The following is a 23,420-nucleotide window of genomic DNA, read 5'->3' on the forward strand; positions in this document are numbered from 1 at the left end:
GGGGAAAGGAAATGTAATGACTATTGTCACAAACATTATTGTGCAAACTTTTAATTGATGGGAAAAAAGATTTTCTAAGAAAGCTTGTTATTATTATCGTGCATCATAAATGATAAACAGCTTATAGTCTTAGTTTTAGATCGGTTTAAAAATCCCTCTCCTAACCCTCCCCTCCCTTATTTGTTTTCGGTAGCCTAACAGTACCCTAGAGAAGCTGCTTTGTCACTGATTCAAGATGGCGTATACGACATGGATTTTGAGGTCAGTTCTGCAGCGAACTGCTCCTCGTGTTCTTCGTTCACGAATCATTCCTCACTTCAGAACTCTCCCAAAAGTAAGAATAGACATTAATTTTCTTTCTGCCTATATTTCAAAAACATCCTATTGATAATTTTATCGTTTTTTATTAGTTTTTATCCACGTCCTTTTCAACGCCAGAATACAACGAGAAGCCAAGATTTCCTGGAGCTTTGAATTGTGAATTTACAGAAAAGATAGAATTTGTTGACCCTAGTGATCCTCGAGGTATTATTCCTGTTTATAGAGTAATGGATAGAAGAGGAACCATCATAGATGAGGGCCATGATCCTAAGGTAAAGACAATTGCCCATAAAAAATTAATTTTATGCATAGCTTAAAATGTTGTTCATATGAAAAAAAAGAAGAAAAGTCTCCTTACATTCCTGTTTCCTTAAAAGATAAAGGTACCTATACTTACGTTGGTAGTTTCTTCAGTTGAAATTAAATAAATTTAAGTTGCAAAACGGGTAACTTAGGGGGAGTGGGGAAGGAAGTTATTGTTTACTATTTTGATGATGGGAACATTATGGTAGTCACTTACAGAATATACATGGAATGGTAGGTATGTTATAACACTGAAATGGTTTCCCATTTCCTGTTGATTACCTAATCACATTACATTGGAACATATCATTAGCCATGCCGCTGCAGACATTTTTTCATTGATTATTTATAGTTGGATAAAGACATGATCATTGATATGTACAAGAAAATGACACTGTTAAATACCATGGATCGTGTCTTGTATGAATCCCAAAGACAAGGGCGTATATCATTTTACATGACGGCATATGGCGAGGAAGCAACACACTTCGGCAGTGCAGCAGGCTTACACTCCGAGGACCTGATAATGGGTCAGTACAGAGAGGCTGGTGTTCTGATGTGGAGAGGATTTGGTCTGGCAGATTTTATGAACCAGTGCTATGCAAACATGCATGATGTGGGTAAAGGACGTCAAATGCCTGTTCATTATGGATCAAAAGAGCATAACTTCGTTACCATCTCATCCACTCTTGCGACACAGATGCCTCAAGGTAAGTCTTGGATTTCTGTTTTTATTTTGTCAGTCATTTCAGAAGTGGGCTAAATATAATGGCTGGTCATGATGACTGGCCAAATTAGTTTTAGCTCAGTCATACCTCATTTCTGGTTCAAAGTTGCTGGTCAAAATGATCGGCAAGGCAAGGATTTGACTAACAGTATGATGGAGGAGAGGGGAAAAACACTAAAAACATTCTAAGCATTGCTAGATATTACATTAATGAGATAATTTGCTATTATTTTTAATGAATCAGATTCGTTTGATAGTAACTATCAACTGTTGATACTTGCAGTGACCACCCTTAGTGCCTACGACTCATACTAACTAACTCTCATTCATAACTCATTGTAAAGCACTTTTGGAACATATCTATATGGAAAAGAGTGCTTTATAAATTATTCTCATAACTCATGATATAATAATGTGGTAGTGTTAGTAGTGGTTGATGTGATGTTGAAATCAGTTTACCTAAAGATTAATTTCTTGATCATTTTTATCACTTTTTGACCACAGCTTCAGGAGCAGCTTATGCCTACAAGAGACTAGGAAAACCAAACTGTGTTGTGTGTTACTTTGGTGATGGTGCAGCAAGTGAAGGTGATGCCCATGCTGCAATGAACTTTGCAGCAACTTTAGATGCACCAGTTTTATTTTTCTGGTAAGCAAATATAGTCACTAACTTGTTTCATTCAAGCATTATATATTGCAAGTCATTTATATTTAATTCCAAGAAAGGTAGAAATGTAAATTTATGATTGAGACATGCTGTTAAGAAGCTTCCTTTATCCAAATTTTCATACACTCTTATTGTTATTCTTAAAGTCGCAACAATGGATACGCCATATCGACTCCAACTCATGACCAGTACAGAGGAGATGGTATTGGTAAGTTTGAGTGCACTAATTATAGCTTCCCTTGACACTAGGCTTCCTTAGCTTGGGTAAATATTCGTTCCATTCACTGGAATAGCTGCATCACCCTGGGACAAAATGCCATAAGTGTGGCTATCTTCTTAAATCCACACTGTAATTAAATTATAGCATGCAGAGGAAGAAGCTATGGAATGTTAGCAATCAGAGTTGATGGCAATGATGTCTTTGCCGTGTACAATGTAACAAAGAAAGCAAGAGATATCGCTGTAAAAGAGTCAAGGCCTGTGTTGGTGGAAGCCATGACATATAGGTACAATCTAATGATATCTTAATAATCTTTATAGCGGGAATAATTCATATCAAATATTAAATTTTTCTTTCTGGATTTTTGATTTAGAATTGGTCATCATAGTACGAGTGATGATTCGTCAGTGTACCGTTCACTGAAAGAGGTTAATTATTGGGACAAAGAGGATCACCCAATCTCCAGGTTAAGGTATGCTTTTTAAGAGAATGGAGGAAGGAGAAACCATAAGCACTTGGTTGATGTTTCTTTCGTGAGGAAGATAAGGGGGGGGGCAGTTATTGTGTACTTTATGACATATTGGTCAACACTTGGCCAACTGTTGCACAATGGCTGACACATGACCAACACTTAGCCAACACATTGCCAACACTTGCTCACTCACTCACTTCTTTATGATAGAATTTCATTCCAAGAACAAATGAATTTCACTTGGCATTGACAAACATTTAGCTGATTGTTGACCTTTATTTGTCAGACGGTCAACAAAATGGTCCAAATTACCAGGGGGAGGGATTATTTCTTTCTTGAGGGTATTGGGAACCTCTTTACTGAACGGACAATTTCTCATTTAAACCATTTATTTAAAAAAGATACTACCTGGAAAATAAAGGATGGTGGGACCAGAATCAAGAACAAGATTGGAAGAAAGAGGCTCGCCTGCAGGTTATGAAGGCATTTTCTGAAGCAGAAAAAGCCCTCAAGCCCTCAGTCAAAGAATTGTTTTATGATGTATACAAAGAGCTTCCCAAACACTTAGAGGAGCAGTACAAGGAGTGTCTTGAACAAATTGCAAAATACCCCCATGAATACCCCACTGAGGCACATGCTAAGGATTAGGAAGCGACTTAGTGGAACCCCCTGGGGAATTAATGAACCTTTAGGATGCTCGATTATACAGTTCCATTCAGTGATCACGAATAATATTTCAAAGACGAAGTTAGAGTTGCCACACATGATAAAAATTATAGTTTTGCTTTGTAAATATTATTCATGGTCACTGAATGGAACTGTAAAATGAAGTATTATGGTACAATAAATTATTCCAAAGTTGTTCTTTTATGTCTGGTTTGTTAAGGATTCATTTTGTCCCACTTTTTAACAGGAAAGAAAAAATAAGGACTTTAGATATACCTCTAGGTTGTAAAATAAAACGAGTTAATATATTATGATGAGGATAATGCACATATACAGATTGTGTTGCAGATGAGACATGGTCATTGGTTGTGCCCTTTGGGGTGGGAGGTGACCTTTCCAACTTTGTAATATCAGGGTTCGTGCTACTCCTTAAGCTCCTTGAATACTCCTTGAATTTAATTCACGTTTTCAAGGGCACTTGAAAAGCTCTTGAATTTTACGATTTTAACGAAACTCCTTGAATTTTTGCTTTATTCATTAATTGCATGGTTCTGAAATAGATCTAGTCAAAAAGATCGGAAAATCTGAAAGTCAGCCATGTGCAACCACCGTGCAAAATCTTGGCATAGTTAGCTGAACATGCATACTCCTTGAAAATTCATTTTTGGGTCCTTGTATACTCCTTGAATAGTCCTTGAATTTTAAGTGGTTACCTCGGCAGGAACCCTGAATATTTTTCCATTTAAGACTGTGTGTCATTCCCTTGAGCATCACAAACATGAAGAATCTTATTCTCAAGAGAATGAGAAGAAAAAGATATTTAATTTGAAATGAGAAAACATTATTCTCAACTAGCCTAAACAGTCTATTACAGTTACCCCTTTAATTTTCTTTGTGAACACTTGGTCGAACACTTACCTCCAAAACTTAACTGGATTGTTAAATATACTCCTACTCATTCAAGAAAATATTAGAGTGCTTACGCTATATCCATGAAATAAAATCTAAATAGTTACTATCTAACAGTTTTTATTTAGTGACTATCACTCAACTGGAACAGCTTTAGTAACAATACACAAGGGAGACCAAATACTCAAGACAATAGAAAGATAATACTTTGTGTATTGTTACTAAAGCTGTTCCAGTTGAAATAAAACCTGTTAGGTAGTAACTATTTAGATTTTATTTCATGGACATAGTGTAAGCACTCTATAATAAGACTTAGATAATTGTATAAATTTCACTCTTTTAACACTGTTTTCATTTTCTTATTTTTATTTGAGAATCAAATTATTCATCATTATTTTATTAGTAACGGTACAGAGACGGGCTGTACAGACTGCTTTAAAAAAAATCCCATAAAGGTTGAATGAAAAAGTTTTGTAAAACCTGTGTGAGTATCAAACATTAAAAAAGAACTACAACTTACTATGATATATATAATAAGTTTTTTTTTTGGTGTACTGTAAATGGATTTTTGTTATTAGAAGACGTTTGAAATTTGTCATTGATTCTGTTATATTCAATTATTATTAATCTTGTTATTGATTATAAATCAAAAGTTTATTTATTTAGTTTATTTATTTATTTTGGGTTAGTAATGCCAGTGGTCCCAAAAAGATGCACAGAAATTGTCTCTTCTGCAATTTCTCATATGGAATACTTTAATACTGACTGTATTTTGTATAAACTCTGTCCATCTTAATGACAGTGATGTTGCAGTTCTTCTAGCAGTACCATGAATATATAAGGAATTAGTAAGCAAATAGTACACACAACCTGCACTATGTTCAAAAGCACACTGGATTCTTGAACAGATCATACATTAGTAATTTAACTGTAAAGTTTTCCATTACTTGTCACAGCATACTAGGAGATGAGTGGGGGGGGGGGGGGGGGGGGGGTTGTGAATGCACCCTGCACCCTCCTAGCCTACAGGCCTGGGTACCTTCATTACAAGATTGTTATTTTAATAAAATTATAAACGTTACTGTAAAAAAAAAAAAACGAAATTAATTAGTTATTAACTAATGTTTAAAAACTTTTTTCATAACTTGAGTTTGCCAAGGAAAGTATCAAAGTATGAACCAATATATAGGACACCATTTTCCTCATGTACTTCACTAGCAGATGAAACAACTTGACCACCAGGATCGTGGAAGCTCCTTAGAATTCTACCAGCGTCACTCACTTCAAGGATCAAACCATACTTTGGAACTAACTTTATTATCCATTCTTGAGGTATTAACTATAGAGAGGATAATGCAATGGTTAGATCATAAAATTAAAAAGAATGTTTTTTAAAGCATTGCGTTACTGTTTAGTCTGATTTTGGACTTAAATATAGAGTTTCGCACAATTTGATTGGTAGGGGACTAGATATATACAGTTTGGTTAGTAAAAATCTTCAAGCCTAGAGTGATTTTTACTTGGCTCGTGAAAAATAGTTGTATGATTAGTGACAACAGTCAAAGTAAAATGAAAGAAAACAACAGAATTTGTGTCTATAATTATGTATAATATGCTTAATATTTTTTCATGGCCCAAGTAAAATATCACTCCAAGGAAGTCAATCATTCATTTAGCTTGTCCTACTACTCTTTCCAGTAGACTGTTACACCCAACGTTTTTTCAACCCATCCAGAGGAGCTTTTAAACCCACCCGCGGCTGAGAAACATTGATTGTGTGATCACATTTTGTGTACCATGTGATGAGCTTCTGAAAGTACCATGTGATCAAAATTTGTTGGCGTAAACACCTTGGGTGTAACGGTCTACTGGGAAGAGTTAAGGTTATATGGTTATAGTTTGGTTAGTAGCCTGAGAAATATAATAAATATTTTTCTCTACCTTTGCAATAATTTTCCTCAGCAGTGGTTTGGGGGCAAGCATATCTAACATTGAAAATGGTGCCTTCCTTACACCACTGAAACCAATCCAATAACCACCATTACTGCTTTGACGTATGTTGTCAGGTAAACCAGGAAGATTATCCATGAAAACCTCAGTTTTGCCTTCATCTGGACCTTTAATGTAATACCTAAAAATGAAATATTATTGACTGAATTAGAATTTTTTATTTTATTCACTATCTCGCTTCTGATTGGCCAAGAGCCTTAGGCCAATCCCTGATATCTTATGAATTTGACATGTTAAATGTATTATCTGTTTGTAGGTTTTTCTACAAATAATACATTTGTTATCTCAAGTTTAAAACATTGACTGATTATATTTTATACATTTTACTCAATATCTTACTCCTAATTGGCCAAGAGCCATTGGTCAATCCCTGATATCGTATGAACTTGTCATGATAAATGTATTACCTGTCTGTAGGTTTTTCTGCAAATAATACATTTATCATCTCAAGTTCTGACTCTCTTCCCTTGACTCTCTCCCTCCTTTTATAAATGTCACTTTTTAACACGCTCCCATTTAATCTCCATGTTTTCTACCTGATGTGAACCCAGGATCATTCCCATTTATACATTCCATGATACCACGATATTCAAAGATACCAACTTCCAGTTACCACTGTGTTCATTGCCACACACTGATCAAGACAAATGTTGGGACAGAGAAATCAAGCAGTAGACTACTGTCATTCAAATGGGACTTAAACTAACAGTTTATTTGATTGATGGTAGTATATTGCCTAATTTACCTGTCATGACTAATGTCTCAATCAATGCATAGCAATGAAAAAAATGGTAGAGTGCAAACAATTAATCTGTGAAACACTAATTACTAAATAGTACAAAATAGTGCTAATTAAACAATAGAAAACAATGGAATTTGCATGAAATTGTGCTATTTAGTATTACTAAAGTTTCAGGGTTATATTGTTTGCACTCTATTAAAAAATATATTATAAACTAACTTGAGGATCCTTGACAATGCTGTTTCTGCCACCAGGACAGCATCTCCTTCTGTGGTTATCTGTACACCATTAGCAAAATGAAGACCAGATACGAGGACTTCTAGTTCTCCTGTCTTATGGTATGCCATGAGGCGTCCAGTAGCATCTCCTTCCAAGATTGCAAATCTATTCACATTTCAAAAACTATAATTTTAATTTCTAGCTCCATCAATTTTATTCTTTAATTGTACATTTTAAATGTTCATAACTCAAATTCTCTGTGCATTTTGGATTTACTGTAAACTCATGCAGTTAACAAATTTAAGTCTGTACTTCCTTTTTGCATAGCCATTAACATATTTGAGATAACCTCCTTTCTAAACTAATTGTTTTTTTAAATTATTTATTTCAAGCCTAACCAGATTAATTTTTTGGTACATTTTAAAATTAATGTTTGTAACAAAAATTTAATTTATAATGTCAAATAAGGGGCCATGCATTGTGTATGTCTGGGCATATGTGTCTGGGATGGGGGGAGGGGTGGCTCGAATCAAAACTAATTCACTCTCCTATTAAAAGTATAATATTTTAGACTCCCACGTTTTTATGTGATTGGGAAAAATGAAAAATTCAAGAGACCAAAACTCCTATCTTGTATATAATTTGACTATTCCCCCTTTTACTAGGTTAATTTTTTTTTACCAGCCCCTCCCTAGAGATAAAATAATAATGAATAGTCCCTATCACCTGTTATCTTTTCTCTGCCATTTTGTGCTAGAATCAGTAAAGTATATTGTTCCTTTACGATCAATGTCTAAGTCATTAAAGAATTTAAATGGGTCCCCATGGACTCCAGGTGTTGGCGGCACAAGAGTACTTGTACTTCCAGATAAGACATCAACCTCCAGTAACCCATAATATGCATCAGCAACAATTAATTTGGTCCCATATCTGTTAAACCTCATGCCAAGTGGTCGACCACAAGTGGATTCTAGTTCTGGTAAATCTGGAATTGAAAACATTGATGCCATTTAAATCAAAAGAACTCTGGACTGGTTTCACATGCATCAATTTCTGACATTACGTTTGGGGGCATTTTTGTGTGTAGTACCATCAATTAATCTTAGGGTCAAGAACGATATAATAGCAAGCACCAATCTCTCAGAAAATAAACGTTTTCTGGAGGAAATAATTCTACAAATAATTCAATATACATAATCATATGCAGAGTGAATAGAAACTGACCACAGGGTGGTTTGCCAGTCCTTGCGACATCAACAATTTTTCCATCTACAAATTTCACAATCCTTCCATCTGCAAGACCTGTGTATACAGTTCCTTCAGAGTCAATGGCAATGGATTCTGGGCCGGCTATTTGTCCTTTATATAATCTTTCTGTTTTCCTTAGCTCTTCATTTTGCTCCAAAGGACCTTCTAACTTCGGCAAAGGCTCTGGCAAGCTAGAAAATATTTAGAATTTTCTTATTTCAAATTACTTTCAACTTTCAAGAAGAAGAAGAAGAATGATGATAATGATAAATACCTAAAAGGTTTTGGGTCGATAGGCGATGGTACTAATAAGACTGTAGCAGCAAACAATCCAACTATTACTAATAACACAACAGTACAAATACCCATGCAAGACCTGAAAATAAAAATGAAAAATATTGAATTTTTTCTATCAAAATGGAAACATTTAACTGATATGCCCAATATGAATTATTACCTTGAGCATAAATAAATATATTTTTCCCATTTCAAACCACATCATTTTCTTAAGAACATAATTCATTGTTTGAGTTGCATTCATATTATTTTAAAGTGTCTTCTTATGGCGTTAAATATAGAAATGATATCCTAGGGAATGATATATGGTCAGAAAACATTATACAGCCAGAAAACAGTTAGTTAAAGCATGCTTATACACCTATCAGCGGCTTCCCCGTGGGGTCGACCCCTGGGCTGACCAGGGAGATGGGTGGGAGAATATAGGAGGATTGGATCCAGTTATTCCCCCTGGGGTTGGGAAAATTTGCGACATTGGTTTCGTGGCTAAAAACTGAGGTGGGGGATTGTAATGAAATTATTTTCATTGCAGAGGTCACCAGGGGGATTGATTTTACTCTCTAGTTAAAGAAATAGCTCCTGATTTAAAAATTTTTTAGACCACGGACGTTTTTGGTCGGGCTGGGTAACCTGTGCTATTTGCCAATACCCAGATGCATCTCTGCTCGTCAAGATGGCTGACGAGGTGAGAGAATTCCACTGTGAAGTATGTTTTTTGACATCCTTTGTTGTTTCATAGATACGAATTCGAGGGCACCTTGATTTATTTTTACTTTCAAATGTGAATTCTTCAATTCATGAGAGTTTTTTTTCAATCTTTTCAATGAAAAACTACCTGAAATATCGAGCAAACCGCATGGTTACGTGTTGAGTTCAGTTTTCAAAATACAATAACAATAATTTCAACCAAAATGAGGGAGATTGTAGATTTGAATGCCTCGACCAGGGGACATTGAAAAGAATAACTTCCCTACCCCTGGGAAAAATGATCAACATTGTTTATGAATTTTTACAATCTCCCTGGTCAGCCAGGGGGTCAATCCCACAGGGAAGCCGCTGATAGGTGCATTAGTGAGTCTTGAACTGGGCTACCTGTGTTTTAATTACCACCTTGTGAAAGGAACTAGGAATATCCCAGCTCCAGGATGGGAGGAAAGACTCTCTCCTCCTGTTGTGCTCAGCTCCATGAACACTAAAATCAAACTATTTACACCAATTTTATCAAACCCTCGAGCATGCAGCCTCTTGGCTGATCTGAGTCAAGGTAGCAACCAACACATATGAAAGGAGTTTCTTAGCATGTTGGCTTTTGAAGAAAGACGAGAACCTGGAGAAAACGTTTTTTTAAATATATGGAAAAATAATTGAATATTTAATCTTAAAACCCGATGGGTGGGATACAAGTTAAAAATTGTTTGATATCTTATTTAGAACGACATTTCTGTATTTAATAAGAACAAAAATATTTTCATGTTATGCATAATACTCGGCGATGGATAAAAGTGGAAGGATCTTGATCTAAGATTCCAGACCTACCGTCCATTAGCTTCGTGGTTTACTTCTTTACTTTTCTTGTCTGTTTGGTTATCCGCGATTTTGTCTTTCGCCATGGTAAATTTAAAATCGAGAGAAGAACCACAATAATGTATGAATATGCACAAGCTGTGGCCTACTGCCACGTAATGGCGATCACGTTACGTCTACAAGCTGATATGAGCATGCGTAGGTCTGTGGGCTCCCTGTGTACATGTTTGGAATCATTCAAACCGAAAGTGGCGCTACTTAAAGCAAGAGTTGAATGATGGCGGCTTTATATGATAGTCAAAGAGTACCAGTTTTGGGTTTCCACAATCCAGCAGCTACCATTCTTTATCCTAAAGGTTCGTACTCTTATTCATACGGCAACACAAGAGGACAAGACGTGACAGAAAATCTAGGAACACAAAAAGACCAACACTTGGACGTACTGTTACTGGCTTCCGGCGATGTGAGAAATTTGCTTTTTACAGTCTCAGGATTGTCACTCAGAAAACCAAACGAACGTCCAAAGAGCATAAGCTTCCATTTGAATGATTATGACCCTTCTATTGTAGCTCGCAACGCTGTCGTTTTAGAAATAGCAAACACGATAGATCCTGGAGAGGATGATGATGTAGACTTTTTATGGAATGTCTGGTACAACTTGGCTCTTTCTAAGGATCATTCTGATAGGCTGCGAGCAACTCTTGCATCTCTCATAACGAGGGACTTTAATGAATGCGAGAGTTTTTTGAAGTTTCAAGAGAGCAAAGTCCTTCAAGAATGTCAAGCCATTTGGGAAGACTGGAAAGAAGTGGAATTGGATGTTGACAGCGTAAAAGAAGAAAGGAAACAACTCATTAGTGAGAAATCACTTAGCCTGGAAAAGTTTCATGTACATGTAATGCAACAGATAATGATGGCACCAAACGTCAAAAGCGATTTCATCAAAAAGTCCAGTCCGTATTATAAGGAAATAAAGCACTGGTTTGAAGAGGGGTCCACAAACGATGAACGACACTCTGTTAATCCCACCTTGATTCGACCTTTTGATCACAAATGGAGAGTGCATTATACTGCTTGTGCATTTGAAGGATATTTGCCACTTTCAAGGTAGGATAAAGAGATTGAAAAATCTCATGAAAATCGCCATGCATGAACACCATCACATTAATTATTATCCTCATTAATATAGAGCTAAATTAATTCAGTATATACTGATATTTTTTTTTCAGAAGCGACCTCATACGATGTCGATCCATCACAGGTTGTTGTAAAGAGACCCTCCGGTTGCTGGTGAAAAGGTTCCAACAATTTAAAACTGCTACGACGTTTACCGTTAGTACTCTTATGTGTGTGTGTGTGTGTGTATGTATGTATGTATACAGTCAATTCAAAAAATGTTGTCGACGAATACAAGCCTACGCGACTGGACCGAAAGGAACTCTGGGTAGTAATCATTGAAGGCGAGTTGACTCCATAATTTTATCTGACTAGTTATGCCTGGTTTACAGCACGAACCTTCGTAGTCGAGCGGGAAGTGTTGAAGGAGACGTTTTTTAATGCCTTCATATTTTCGGAATTGTGAACTGAATCATAACTACTTCGTTTTTCTTCACCTAAACCTAAAATTGTTTCTCACCATTATTATCTTATTACTAGCGGGAACAATTAATTCAGAACGAATATTTAAGCCGCTTCAGTGATTTTTACCCATATTCGTTTCGGTCGAGTCGCGTAAGCTTGAGCCGGTCGACGACAACGTTTTTTGAATTGACTGTAAGCTTAGCTATTTCATAGATGATAAGAAATAATATTCTTATTTCAATAAAGTTAGTCAAACAGAAAGTTTTAAAAGACGCATAAAGTTGTAACGCATAATGGTTTGTAAATTTTTCACATCTAGTTAGCAGAAACCAGTAGTATCTAATAAGAACGAGATGTTTATTATGGAAGGACTTGTTTCGTGAGAGGCTAACATTCTCATATTAAAAAATAATAATGTAGAAGAATAGCAACCAAAAGACTGCCCAAGCTGAGGAATTAGACAACGCAGGAGGGTTGGGTGGGGATAAAGCTTAAACATAGATCTCCTAATATTCATTCCTCGAATATCTGGTATATCTCTATAATCTCTCTAACGGGGTCTACTACGAAATTTTTATTTCAGGTATTTTTCTGGACCGGCGATGGTCTATTGCTTTGTACCAGCCGTCTCCCCCAAGGCATGAGGTTTGACGTCATTGACACCAGCAACGTCGCTGATCACATTGGATTGTTGAATATACTTGTTTGCTGCAGCCCAAGACTCAAAAGGTGTATACACCTATTTCAATGAACGTTAGCTGTTATTGCCAAAGGCGATAGGGGATAGGTAGCCTGCATGCAGCCGGACCTAACTAACTAAACGTCCGGCTGCACGTAGTCTAGAAGATATTGTACCATTCCGACATGTAAACGGTTTCGTTCAATACCCAAAGAACGTTGAATCAGTCTCAACACTATGGTCCATGTTCTTGACGAGAATAAGAAGCATGCAGAAATACAAGTCATTCGAGCTATTCAATTGATCTTGGAATCTTGGATCTAATCGCTTTGCGCCTATTGCCTATTGCCTATTGCCTTCGGCGATGACAACGTTTATTGAAAAAGGTGTATATTTGAGGTCACCTCATAATAAAGATCGATCTTACAACTGTCATCGCGAATGTTTTGGCCTATTATTTTTACTCTTTGATTTGCTTTCGATTTATTTTTTTACTTTCATTTTGTGTTCATTTTTAGACCCCTTGAGTCTCAGATGTTCACCTCAAGTATGCTGTGGTTTAAAGAGTGTGAAAATATCATGAAATATTACAGCAAGTGTCTTGGTGTTAACACTTATCTTCTGCCAACCATCCTGGGCTTAAAACTAGCTGTGGATTTTGACTTAGGAAACAGGTACATTGTTTATAACATAGTTACGATATACCGGTATTGGTTGATTAGCTGCCGCGAGCGTGCATCCCAAAATTTATAATGCACGCCAGGGTCACGCAATCTCGTACCCAGGGCCCGGTTGTACGAAGCCTGACCTGGATAGCGTAAGCGCTATCCAATGGATAGATCTTATCCAGTGGATAAATTTATTGTATAACAGCATCGACTTATTCACTGGATAAGGATTTATTCGCCGAATAGCGCTATCCAGGCTTCGTACAACCGGGTTTATTTCTTACTTCATCGCATCGCATTTCGTCGCATGCTCGACGGTCGAAATTTCATCGAGCATGCGCAGTAAAAAATAAAGGCTCTGGCATGCGCAGTAAAAAATGAAGGCTCTAGGTACGAGATTGAGGGTCACTGACTTGATTGAGTAGCGCGCGCTATCCATGTATGAAGATTTCGTTAAAATAAAATTTGCATATTTTTGTAGCATTGATTTTGATTTTTCGAAGGTTTATATACTTTTGTAATCGTAGAAGGCTTCCAGATGATATCTGCTCATCTCAGGAGATTTTTTGTTGGGTTAAAACAGAAAGAACAAGGACATTGCTAACACTAGGTTCGTAAAGCTGCATTAAAATTCCGACTGATTCCATATTCGATATCGACGCAGTGACGAGATCAATGCATTGTCGTATCAAGTTGGGTAGAACAATGAGGAATATTCTTGATATATACCCAAATAAGGACAAATAAAATATATTTAATTTCAACAAAGCAGGAACATCGACACTAGAGAAAAACGTTTGCGCATGCGTACATTTCAGCACGTTTTCTATAAGAATTTAGAAGAGTTTGAATGAAAAAATAAATGTTTGTTTTCTCCAAGTATACAACAAAAAAAATACGCGAGTATACTTTAGTTAGACCAAGATACTGTATTAACAAACACAATATGAAAGAATTACAAGCATGGACACTAAGTTTTGGCATTTTGTGAAGTCCAATTTATCAGGCATGTTTGAAAGTCAAATTTACATATGTTTTGAGTAATTTGCGTACGGATTCAGAGCATGCGCAGACGTTTGATCATTCATTGATCCATTACGATTTAGATATTTTTCTTTCGCAAAATAGAGGAAGGGGATGAAGTTATTCAAGCGCTTTTCATACTTGTCGAAAGATGTTTCGATCTGGTTGGACTATCGAAGGACAAAGTCTTTGGACCCAACCTGTCGTCGCCTCTTACTTTGCTCAGAATTCTACAGCAGCTCGATCCAATCGTTGAAGGCGGAGGTTAGTCGATAAATGAATAATTTAATTTATACATACATTTGGTCGGGAACTTTACTGATTGATTGAAGCAAAGACTGTGAATAATAAGTTAACTTAAGTCTAAACTGAAAATGATTACATATATGGCAAAATCAACATTTGAGCTGAGCGTTGTGTGCATAGCATATGCGGAATGTAGTGGTAGTGCGTGTGAGCGAAAAGGGTCCCCAATTAGTGCAAAAGCGCTAGAATGACTAGACACTTAAATAAAGTGATTTATTTATTTTTATTTTATTTTAAGACTCATTATTGCACCTTGCTAGTACATTAACTTTGCATGCAATTTCTCTTCATGCAGCGGCTCGTATTTTAGACCTTCTTAGAAGTAAGTTACCAAGGGACTTTGAAGATAAATTTGGCCTGTCCTGGAACTTGATAAATGGATCACTTGGTAGCATAAAAGGTAAACTAACAAAGGCTTCCGCTAAGCCTTCTCCCTTCCATCTTTCTCTATCTCTTTCTCAATCTCTTCTTCTATCCAGTCGGCCGTTGAATAGTTCCCGTACCCAGATTGGATTACCTTTTCTTTTCATACAGAGCCCATAGTTGAAGTTAATGTAAAGATAGATATTTCTACTGCTTCATGGTGTACTCCAATCCCAATGATCATTATATTCGATGACATTTCCAAGATACCCCTAAAAGTAAGTATCCCCATGGCAAACCGACTTGGTTTCCTACAACGTGCTATACATTGTTTGTAAAATTTCGAATCTTCAACTATACTTCCTTTTCGTTTCACATCTCAAAACGTTCAAACTTGGCTATGGTACTAGTTTTGAGGTGCTCTTTCTTATTAGTGCAGTTTTCGTATGACTGTGAAAAGCTCAGTGCTGAAAGCGTGACGTGCCGTGACCGTGATACTTTCTAGAATTTGTCCGCGCCGTGTTTATACCGTGTTCCGGGTAACTGATTGGATGGAGAGTAAATTCTCGTACAATGTGATTTGTCTGGCGTATTCATTATTGTGTTCGTGCCGTGAACTTTTCACAGTCATACGAAAACTGCACTATGTCGCGATCGTTTTTTCATCAGAGCTGGTTTGTTGGTCAAGTTGTACCATGCACGTGACCAAGTCCTGCAAATGGCCTATTTCGTCCGGCAGTAGCGCTGTATCATTACATTACCATAGCCATGGACAGTTTCACTACCTCTACTTTGCTATATCGATCGAATCACTACTGTCGTCATCATCACTCATTTACCATGGGTTATTCTTTCTGCTAGTATCAGATCTGGGCCTGGTTGTACAAAGAGTGGATATCACTTTCCAACGGATAAATCCTTATCCAGTGGATAAGTCGATACTGATATCCAATATATCTATCCATTGGATAAGATTTATCCATCGGATAGCGCTATCCACCCTTCATACAACTGGGCTCAGATGCACATACACATTATGAATCAAATTTATTCCCAGTTGTTTCTTTTGACTCCAAGGACCCTGAGTCTAATGAGTTTCCGCCCTTAAATCTCAAACGCCGGGTCATCTACAACAGTTTACGATATGACGATTCCAAACGTGTAGTTACATTTCACATCCTCGAGAAAGATTGGTACGCGATCAAAGACACGTCATGCTTGAGCATTATGTCGAACACCCTGCAACCAACTACTATAGACAGCGAACCAGTCTGTCTTGGAGATGAGGATGTAGTGTCCATTGTAAGACGAGTGGATCCAGTAAAAACGTTTGGATTGGATTGCGTTCAGACATTTGACGTTAGACCAAAGAAACAAGAGCACAGTGCACTTGAGGTGGGTTTCAGTATGTGGTTTTATAGAAGAAGAGTTCATATATAACGGAGACTCTGTCCCTGATGGTCTCTTGTCGAAAGCCAATGTCCATCCAAATCTGCATTTTTTTTTTCATGTTTTCGCTAAATTCCGGCCTCTGCCTTGGGAGAGGGACATACGTTGACTGTAGTACTGAATTCGTAACGCTAAAAATAATGGAGCAGATTTACTATGACTTTGCGCGACGGACGTCAGGCGTGCCGCGGTCATGTAGTGGGTACCGTTCAAGGGCGGATCCAGGGGGGGGGGGGGGGGCAAAGGGGGGCTGAAGCTACTAGGCGGATTAAGATTCCCGTTTTTCATTCCCGCAAACGGCAAACGTGACCACGTTTTCATCGTTTCTCGACATTTCACTTGAAGCCCCCTTCGGCAAAAAAAAAACACACACACACAACAAAACTGAAGAATTAGGTGCTTTTTGATTGTTTTCCGTTGTGTTGACGGAAGGAACTCAATTAGCTCCCCCCCCTAAACTCAATTACCCCCCCCCCCCCCTAAAATTTTGGCTGGATCCGCCCTTGTCGTTGTTCAGCAGTAGAGACTTTAAGATTCTCGTTTACGGCAAACGTGAAACGTCAGTTGACAATTAAAAAATTCTTTAAAATTAGTGAAAAGGAATCGAAAAAAAATCCAAGTAGTAAATAAACAAAAGAATACTTGTCTTTTTATCAAGAAGGTTTGCAAAAGGTAAAGTGAAATGTCGAGAAACGATGAAAACGTGGTCACGTTTGCCGTTTGCGGGAATGAAAAACGGGAATCTTAATCTGCCTAGTAGCTTCGCTCAGACAACCGTTGTCCAAGTTCCATGCAGTGACCAACGCGGCTGTCATAGAAAAAATTAAAAGCGCACAAAAAAATGTAATATTATAATGCTACACCAATTTGCGTGCTTTGCATTCTTTCCGGATAAACCGGTATAGAATTTCCCGAAAAATGGGAAATCTTTCTTTTCAACTTTTTTAGGTGATTAAAGTCGAGGAAAGTGAATGTTCATACAAGGCGGAAATTGCAATTCTCAACCCTAACAAGTGTAAAGCAAAAATGGACGTCCAATTTTATCCAGAAAAGTGTCCAACAAATATCAATGTGAAATTCGAAGATGGGGAAGAGTAAGTAACAGCATCCTTTCGTTTTCATTTAATTTGGCGTAACTATTTTTCTCCAGCTCCTGATTTTCTATCCTCCTACGCAAACGTTCTTAGGGTATTTAATCGAATACAAACGTATATATTTTAAAATCTTTTTTGCAAAGTGTAGGTGCACAATATACTTTTCATGCTCTGTCAACGAAAAGTCATCCAAATTCCAGATCTCGAGAAAGCAGGGTAAAATAGTGTGTGTGATGCCCAAGAGAGAGGATGGAACAGTAGGAGAACGTGTGATACAGAATATTGCACCAGTTCCTTTCCACGCCTTGGAAATTTGGGACTCCGGATTTGACGATACAGTGTGAGTAATTATCTACCCAGACTGTTGGTAGAGTGGATTTAGTCAAACCGTTCAGTAGTTGACGTTAGCTAAATTAGATTAGTTATTTACTATTTTAGTTGAAGTAACACAAATTGAAAATTCAAGTGCCAGCGGACTGAAAATCAGGGGAGAAAACGAATATCGAACCCCCGAATTGGCGTGACCCGTGTAGATGATGTCAACTAACTAGTTATTTAAATTAAAGAAATTAATCTAACTATTCAACAGTGACTAAATGCACTCTAATCAGTATCGTAAACTCTAACGAAAGGAATAGGGATGATGTGTGTCGCTAATAATATAGCGTTCATTAACTGAACAAATGCTGTTTGTGGGGTCCGAGGTAGAGACCCCACAAACCATGTGCTCAAATATGCTCGACCTTTATTCAATTCGTCCACGACCCGGTTTCTAGATTCAACTGAGTTCATGTTTTTGTTGTTGTTGTTTTTTGTTAGAATAATTTGTGGTCATATGTTTGGCACGGAACTGGACATGAAACTGAAGAGCGAAAGAAAAAGTGGCGACGCATTCTTCGACTTGAGAGAATCGATATCGAAGATTTTACAAGGACATGTAGAAGAACCCAAGGTAATTAACATTCAATATCGCGGCTTTCTTACCATTCCGGCTTTGATCTGAATCAAGAGAAAAATCAGTTTCTCTTGTCTGAATGTTTTGCAATTATTTTATAACTGTTGATCCAGAAATGGTTACCCATATATATTTTCCCTTAGTACTACAAAATCAGTGCAAAACCTTAATTTTCTATAACCTAACAAGAGTTAGTGTATTCATTTCCCTCCCTGGAGAAATATTTGTCTATGATGTCGTAAACGAGATTTCTTTATAGTTCCGCGGCATATCCTGAGCCAGTTAGTTTTCATTTGGATATCAGTTGACTGCAACACATATGAATTCAACGATCTCGGTACAATTTATAAGAAGTAAACCGCTTAAAAACGACGTTGCGGCGTAAATCGTAAACCGTAAAGCGACAACTCTACGTTGTTTCCCCCATGTATTTCCTAAATATACACTGTCAATCTTTTTTTCGTATTCATCTTATAAACTTTTGTCAAGAGAATATGATAGTTTATTTTCTTTTGCTTTTGTATTGTAGATTCCAAAAGTGTACGCTCTTGAGGACAACCCACTTGTTAGAGCTCCTTATAACACCCTTGATGATATTAAGCGGAAGAAAGGGTTTATAATCAAAGTGGAAAAAATTTATCGATGGAATTATCTCCCTCTCATCAAGATTATCTTCTACGATTGTAAAAAGTATGGTGACATTATGAAGAAAAATCCAACAGGCTCGGAAGCGCTTGTGAGGTCTTTCTTGTCGACAATAATGAGAGCATCGATCCTGAGAACGTGGGCTGACCAAAAGGTAAAGGATGCGGAAGAGCCGTTCGCACAGTCTGCATCAGTGCGACCATAGTAACTATTAACTATGGTGCGACTTCGCCACGACATAGCTAGAATGATTTGGCGGGAAAGGCTTATGTCTTATTTCATGAAATCTTAAATGCTTTCTAGTTATTAAAGCTTTTGTATACTGTAGTTACAGACGTTTTATTCTTTTTAACAGGAACTAGACCTGTTGCGTAAGATGCTGTACACAAATGCTGTTCGTATTCCACAAGAAGAAGTCAGTGCTGATTCTCTGTGGAAAGCTTCTTTCGTGACCCCTTTGTTTCCAAGGGAAAGAAATAACATATTCTTTCAGGGTAAGTTTCCACTGATAATGAGACAAACAAACAAACAAACAAAAACTTGGGCTATATACCGTTCATGTGTGTTCCAATTTCCTGGGAGGAATGCCATGTCCCTGGGAATGCAACTCGGAATGCTAACAGGATTCCCTATACGAAACGCGACTTCCTGGTCGAAATCAGATCAGTGAATAAATTTCTGAGCTAGGCATTCTCAATAGTAATATATCCTCACTGAAGCCATTATCACGTCGCAGTATGATTAAGTTATGGGGCGAGATCCGCTCCTTGTCCCTGACAATACAACGAGATGGTATATAGCCAAACTCCAGTCGTAGTAGTGCATAATAACTAATCCAGTAGTAATATGCCAACCTTTAATCTTACTATGCTCAACCCCATATACCCAATACTCAAAACCCACATCCAAAACTCAAAAACCACATCCAAACCCAAGAACCCACATCCAATACTCAAAACTTGAAGCATAAAGCCGGCTAATAATTCCACTATCCACTACTCAAATATCCTGTATAATCGGTGTGAAATAGGCGCTGGGACGTGTGACCAAAGGAACAAAGCTCAACGAAGTCCAAAGCAGTAAAAAGCAGGACCGAAACAAAACAAAATACCAAGAAACAAGTTTATACAGCACTCAGTAAATTATCAGGGTGAGAGACCGGGACGTCTGCCAATGCCTCCGCCCTGGACCAACAAAGGGTGGGGTTTCCTGGGTAATGCACCTCAAGGGGATCGCCCCTTCGGGGATTAGCTTTTGAGCAACGTGAAGTCTCGAAGCAAATGGGGAACCATTTACCTAGAACGCAACCAAAACCAAACAAGGGTGAGCGCGACTAGGTAACCCCGGAAACCCGACCCTCTGTTGGCCCCAGGCTCTGAACTAGGTCCGGAATTAGAGCACTGAGAAGGCCCCCCCAGGGCCAACGGAGGACGCGACAAGATAATCCCAGATGATCATGAACAGCGAGAAAGGGGAGAAATAAATTTCAGGGTTTCAGGGAACCAGGAAACCAGGGTTTCCAACAGCTCAACAGCTTCGTAACGGTCAAACAGCGATGCCGGCCTATTAAGGTGTCTCCTTAGTGCGACCGAGGCGTTCTCGCAGGACCCGACGACTTTTTCTCTTTCCAGAGCCTTAACCTTCTGTTCTAACAGCTCTAAGCGATCTGCAGGCTGTAAGAATTCGCAGAGAGGGATTAAGTCAGTACTCTTAAACTACGAGACCAACTTCCGGCCTAATTCTAAAAAACGCATTGTACAACCATGGCTAACCACGCGTGCCGAAAAGGGGGTTACGCTCCCGTGGCTCTCCGAGCCCTTTAACGTACTACAGTACAACACAAGTATTTGATACAAAACACCCTGCTCACGGCTCTCCAGGCAGCATTGGTTCTCCAGGCCAATCTAACTCAAAATATTACGCGACATACTCGCGGCTCTCCAGGCCGTTAGCTCTACTCACATTGGCTCTCCAGGCCAATCTAGATAACTCAAATTATTACGCGACAAACTCGTGGCTCTCCAGGCCGCTAGCCCTACTAATATTGGCTCTCCAGGCCAAACTAACTCAAATTAATTACGCGGCATATTCGCTGTTCTTTAGGCCTATATAGCCCCAAGAAACTGCACAAACTACGAAGATAAATATCACACAAAAGCACTAGGACCGCGTGAAATAAAAACGCTGAAGCAGATCCGTACACCAAAAGACTCCCCAGGGCAAAAAAGTGTAACCTACATAAAAGGCTAAAACCGATGAAACCAAGGGCGCTAAAGAACAAGCCATGAACAAAGAACCAAACCAACCAAGTGTGACGAGGGTAGAAATAAATGCAAATCTGAAGGGTAAACTACTTGAGTAAAACTATAACTGCGCCCAAAAATACCATGTAATAACGCATAAAATAGTAGTAGCATGCCTTGGATGCAAATCTGAAGGGAAACTACTCGAGTAAAACTAGAACTGCTCCCAAAAATACCATATAATAACGTATAAAATAGTAGTAGCGTGCATTAACAAAACCACGAGGTCCAGATAAACTAGCAGGCAAAAAATAGCGCCAACACGAAGGGAATAACAAACTCTCCCAGATAAAAGAACTGCAGCAAAATTACCTGCTGCTCGCCAACCGGTGGAACTACTGCTCCCGGCGCTTGCTGTTCAGGGTTTTGAACCCCATCTCCTGCTGCCGCTCCTTGCGCCACGTGAACTCTCAGTACAAATTATATCTTTCAAATTTTCTTTGCACCGGCAAAACGAAACAAATAGAATACAACAAACCTAAACTTTTTCCCACAATATACTAGCCGTCAGCATAAGCGCCTCAAGTCCCGTCTGTGTTTCATCAGCATGCATAGAGCACTAGAAATGTTGGCTTATGGCTGGTGGCGGTGGTGGGGACAGCGAGAAAAATTCGTACTTCGAAGGTCCAAACGACGTTATGCAATGAGTCATGTGTGTTGACTTTATTTATACTGCTTGGTGATAATTTATTCAGTGAGAATAGCATGATTATCCGCATTTGGACTCCAGATAGCCTGTAGTTTCCACTGTCGTACGATAAAAATAAGTATTCCTTTATTCTTCCCAACATTTTTTAGATACATCATCGATGCAGAAAAGCATCAGCAAACTTCTATTTGGTGGCATCACAGATACGTCTCAGTCTGCGCCAAAAATACTGGCGCAGGCCCTTCCTAGATGTCACTTTTGTCACAAGACATCTGGAGACCTAAAGAGATGTATGGGCTGTAAGGATGTTTCTTACTGCAGTAGAGATTGTCAGAAAAAAGACTGGAAACAGAGCCATAAGGCAGTGTGTCGAAAAAAACTAGGAGAAACAAAGAAAGACCTCGAGTTCACATCTGGTAGCCTCGTATCCAAGATAATTTAAAGAAATGTTTAAAATGTCTTTGGTAAAGATTTCGTAATTAAAAGTAGTATTATAAGCATAACAAGTTTTGCGGTCGAAAATTCTGTACTCAAAGATTAGCTTTATAGGAGTTGAAATGCACAGGAAGCCCACTTTGGATTAAATTGATAAAGGAAAAAAAAATCGGCAAAAAATTTCATCTTTTTAAAGTTTTATAGAAATAGCAAAAAGACAATGAATTTAACAAATTTACGATGGTTGAGCGTGGTATGTCCTCTTATTTACCACGATATGACGTCAAAAGTTGGTCAAAATGTTATGGACTCACGAGGCGTAAGCCGAGTGGGTCCATAACTAATTTTGACCAACGTTTGGCGTCATATCGTGGTAAATAAGAGGACATACCACGCTCAACCATCGTAAATTTGTTTTTTACTACAAAACTCACAAAACTCTAGGAAATAGACTGCACGAAATCTTGCATGACGCCATTTGTTGGTATGGCCTCTTATTTACGACGTTTTTTAACCAATCAGCGCGCGAGAAAATTTACAATTGTGGTAAAAATGCTAGTATACTCTGATAAATACTAGCAAAATCAAGTAAAAAATAGTTAATTTCAATATTGTCCTCTGTCGACTTATGATTTGAAACAAAGATCCAAATATAAACAGTGAAGATAGACAAGAAAAACTCTAAAATTTATGTGCTAAAATTGAAATTAAAACTTAGTTTTTTTCCTCTTCGGTTTCCGAACTTGTAAGAAATGAAGCATCATTAAGCCTATGAAAGTCAAATGTAGGGTGGGGTGGGAGAAATATCTTTGGAAATAAATGCATCTTTTTGTTTTTACCTATGATAATCTTTTTCCAGTAACTATTTCTCTCTCTTGACGAACGTAAAACATAACGGCAACAATTTCAGAAAAAGAACCCTGGTAAATGACGTTGGATTGACAT

At 37.9% G+C, this 23,420-nt stretch overlaps 3 protein-coding genes across 4 annotated transcripts; 2 read left to right on the top strand and 1 right to left on the bottom strand.

Moving 5' to 3' along the window:
- The first annotated feature begins 229 nt into the window (after positions 1 to 229).
- LOC116306359 (2-oxoisovalerate dehydrogenase subunit alpha, mitochondrial) lies at positions 230 to 4,804 on the top strand. The gene is made up of 8 exons (XM_031716406.2): positions 230 to 334; positions 411 to 593; positions 977 to 1,334; positions 1,856 to 2,000; positions 2,165 to 2,226; positions 2,383 to 2,524; positions 2,612 to 2,710; positions 3,112 to 4,804. Exons 1-8 carry the CDS (start codon positions 236 to 238, stop codon positions 3,356 to 3,358), a joined length of 1,335 nt encoding a protein of 444 aa, XP_031572266.1. The 5' UTR covers positions 230 to 235; the 3' UTR covers positions 3,359 to 4,804.
- Positions 4,805 to 5,274: 470 nt separating this feature from the next.
- On the bottom strand, positions 5,275 to 10,500 carry LOC116306351 (adipocyte plasma membrane-associated protein). Its single transcript, XM_031716391.2, has 7 exons — positions 10,338 to 10,500; positions 8,779 to 8,880; positions 8,481 to 8,695; positions 7,983 to 8,241; positions 7,257 to 7,421; positions 6,227 to 6,416; positions 5,275 to 5,624 (listed from the first exon to the last, which is right to left on the bottom strand). The coding sequence occupies exons 1-7, from the start codon at positions 10,409 to 10,411 to the stop codon at positions 5,424 to 5,426; spliced, it is 1,206 nt and encodes a 401-aa protein (XP_031572251.1). The 5' UTR covers positions 10,412 to 10,500; the 3' UTR covers positions 5,275 to 5,423.
- A 39-nt stretch (positions 10,501 to 10,539) lies between these two features.
- LOC116306350 (uncharacterized) lies at positions 10,540 to 23,313 on the top strand. Of its 2 annotated transcripts, none has more exons than XM_031716388.2 (15): positions 10,540 to 11,432; positions 11,555 to 11,657; positions 12,490 to 12,635; positions 13,104 to 13,259; positions 13,781 to 13,863; positions 14,382 to 14,540; positions 14,878 to 14,982; positions 15,117 to 15,223; positions 16,023 to 16,340; positions 17,343 to 17,488; positions 17,637 to 17,828; positions 18,308 to 18,440; positions 18,973 to 19,242; positions 19,444 to 19,582; positions 22,190 to 23,313. In XM_031716388.2, exons 1-15 carry the CDS (start codon positions 10,600 to 10,602, stop codon positions 22,480 to 22,482), a joined length of 3,183 nt encoding a protein of 1,060 aa, XP_031572248.2. In that variant the 5' UTR covers positions 10,540 to 10,599; the 3' UTR covers positions 22,483 to 23,313. The 2 variants fall into 2 exon arrangements, with proteins under 2 accessions (XP_031572248.2, XP_031572249.2); XM_031716389.2 differs by having other exon boundaries at positions 13,784 to 13,863.
- The last annotated feature ends 107 nt before the right edge of the window (positions 23,314 to 23,420 follow it).

This window comes from Actinia tenebrosa, unplaced genomic scaffold, assembly GCF_029948245.1.
Source record: "Actinia tenebrosa isolate PJP-AT-01 unplaced genomic scaffold, QUT_ActTen_1.0 PGA_scaffold8__29_contigs__length_14323225, whole genome shotgun sequence".
Classification (NCBI taxonomy): Eukaryota; Metazoa; Cnidaria; class Anthozoa; order Actiniaria; family Actiniidae; genus Actinia; species Actinia tenebrosa.

Excerpts from the sequence above, each read along its gene's own strand:
- LOC116306359 (XM_031716406.2), top strand. The coding sequence starts at position 236 with ATGGCGTATACGACATGGATTTTGAGGTCAGTTCTGCAGCGAACTGCT. Across the intron at positions 2,001-2,164 it reads GCACCAGTTTTATTTTTCTG|TCGCAACAATGGATACGCCA; the intron begins GTAAGCAAATAT and ends TTATTCTTAAAG. Across the intron at positions 2,711-3,111 it reads CACCCAATCTCCAGGTTAAG|ATACTACCTGGAAAATAAAG; the intron begins GTATGCTTTTTA and ends TATTTAAAAAAG.
- LOC116306351 (XM_031716391.2), bottom strand. The coding sequence starts at position 10,411 with ATGGCGAAAGACAAAATCGCGGATAACCAAACAGACAAGAAAAGTAAA. Across the intron at positions 8,696-8,778 it reads ATCGACCCAAAACCTTTTAG|CTTGCCAGAGCCTTTGCCGA; the intron begins GTATTTATCATT and ends AATATTTTCTAG. Across the intron at positions 7,422-7,982 it reads TGGCAGAGAAAAGATAACAG|ATTTGCAATCTTGGAAGGAG; the intron begins GTGATAGGGACT and ends AAATGTGAATAG.
- LOC116306350 (XM_031716388.2), top strand. The coding sequence starts at position 10,600 with ATGATGGCGGCTTTATATGATAGTCAAAGAGTACCAGTTTTGGGTTTC. Across the intron at positions 12,636-13,103 it reads TGCAGCCCAAGACTCAAAAG|ACCCCTTGAGTCTCAGATGT; the intron begins GTGTATACACCT and ends GTTCATTTTTAG. Across the intron at positions 16,341-17,342 it reads AAGAGCACAGTGCACTTGAG|GTGATTAAAGTCGAGGAAAG; the intron begins GTGGGTTTCAGT and ends CAACTTTTTTAG.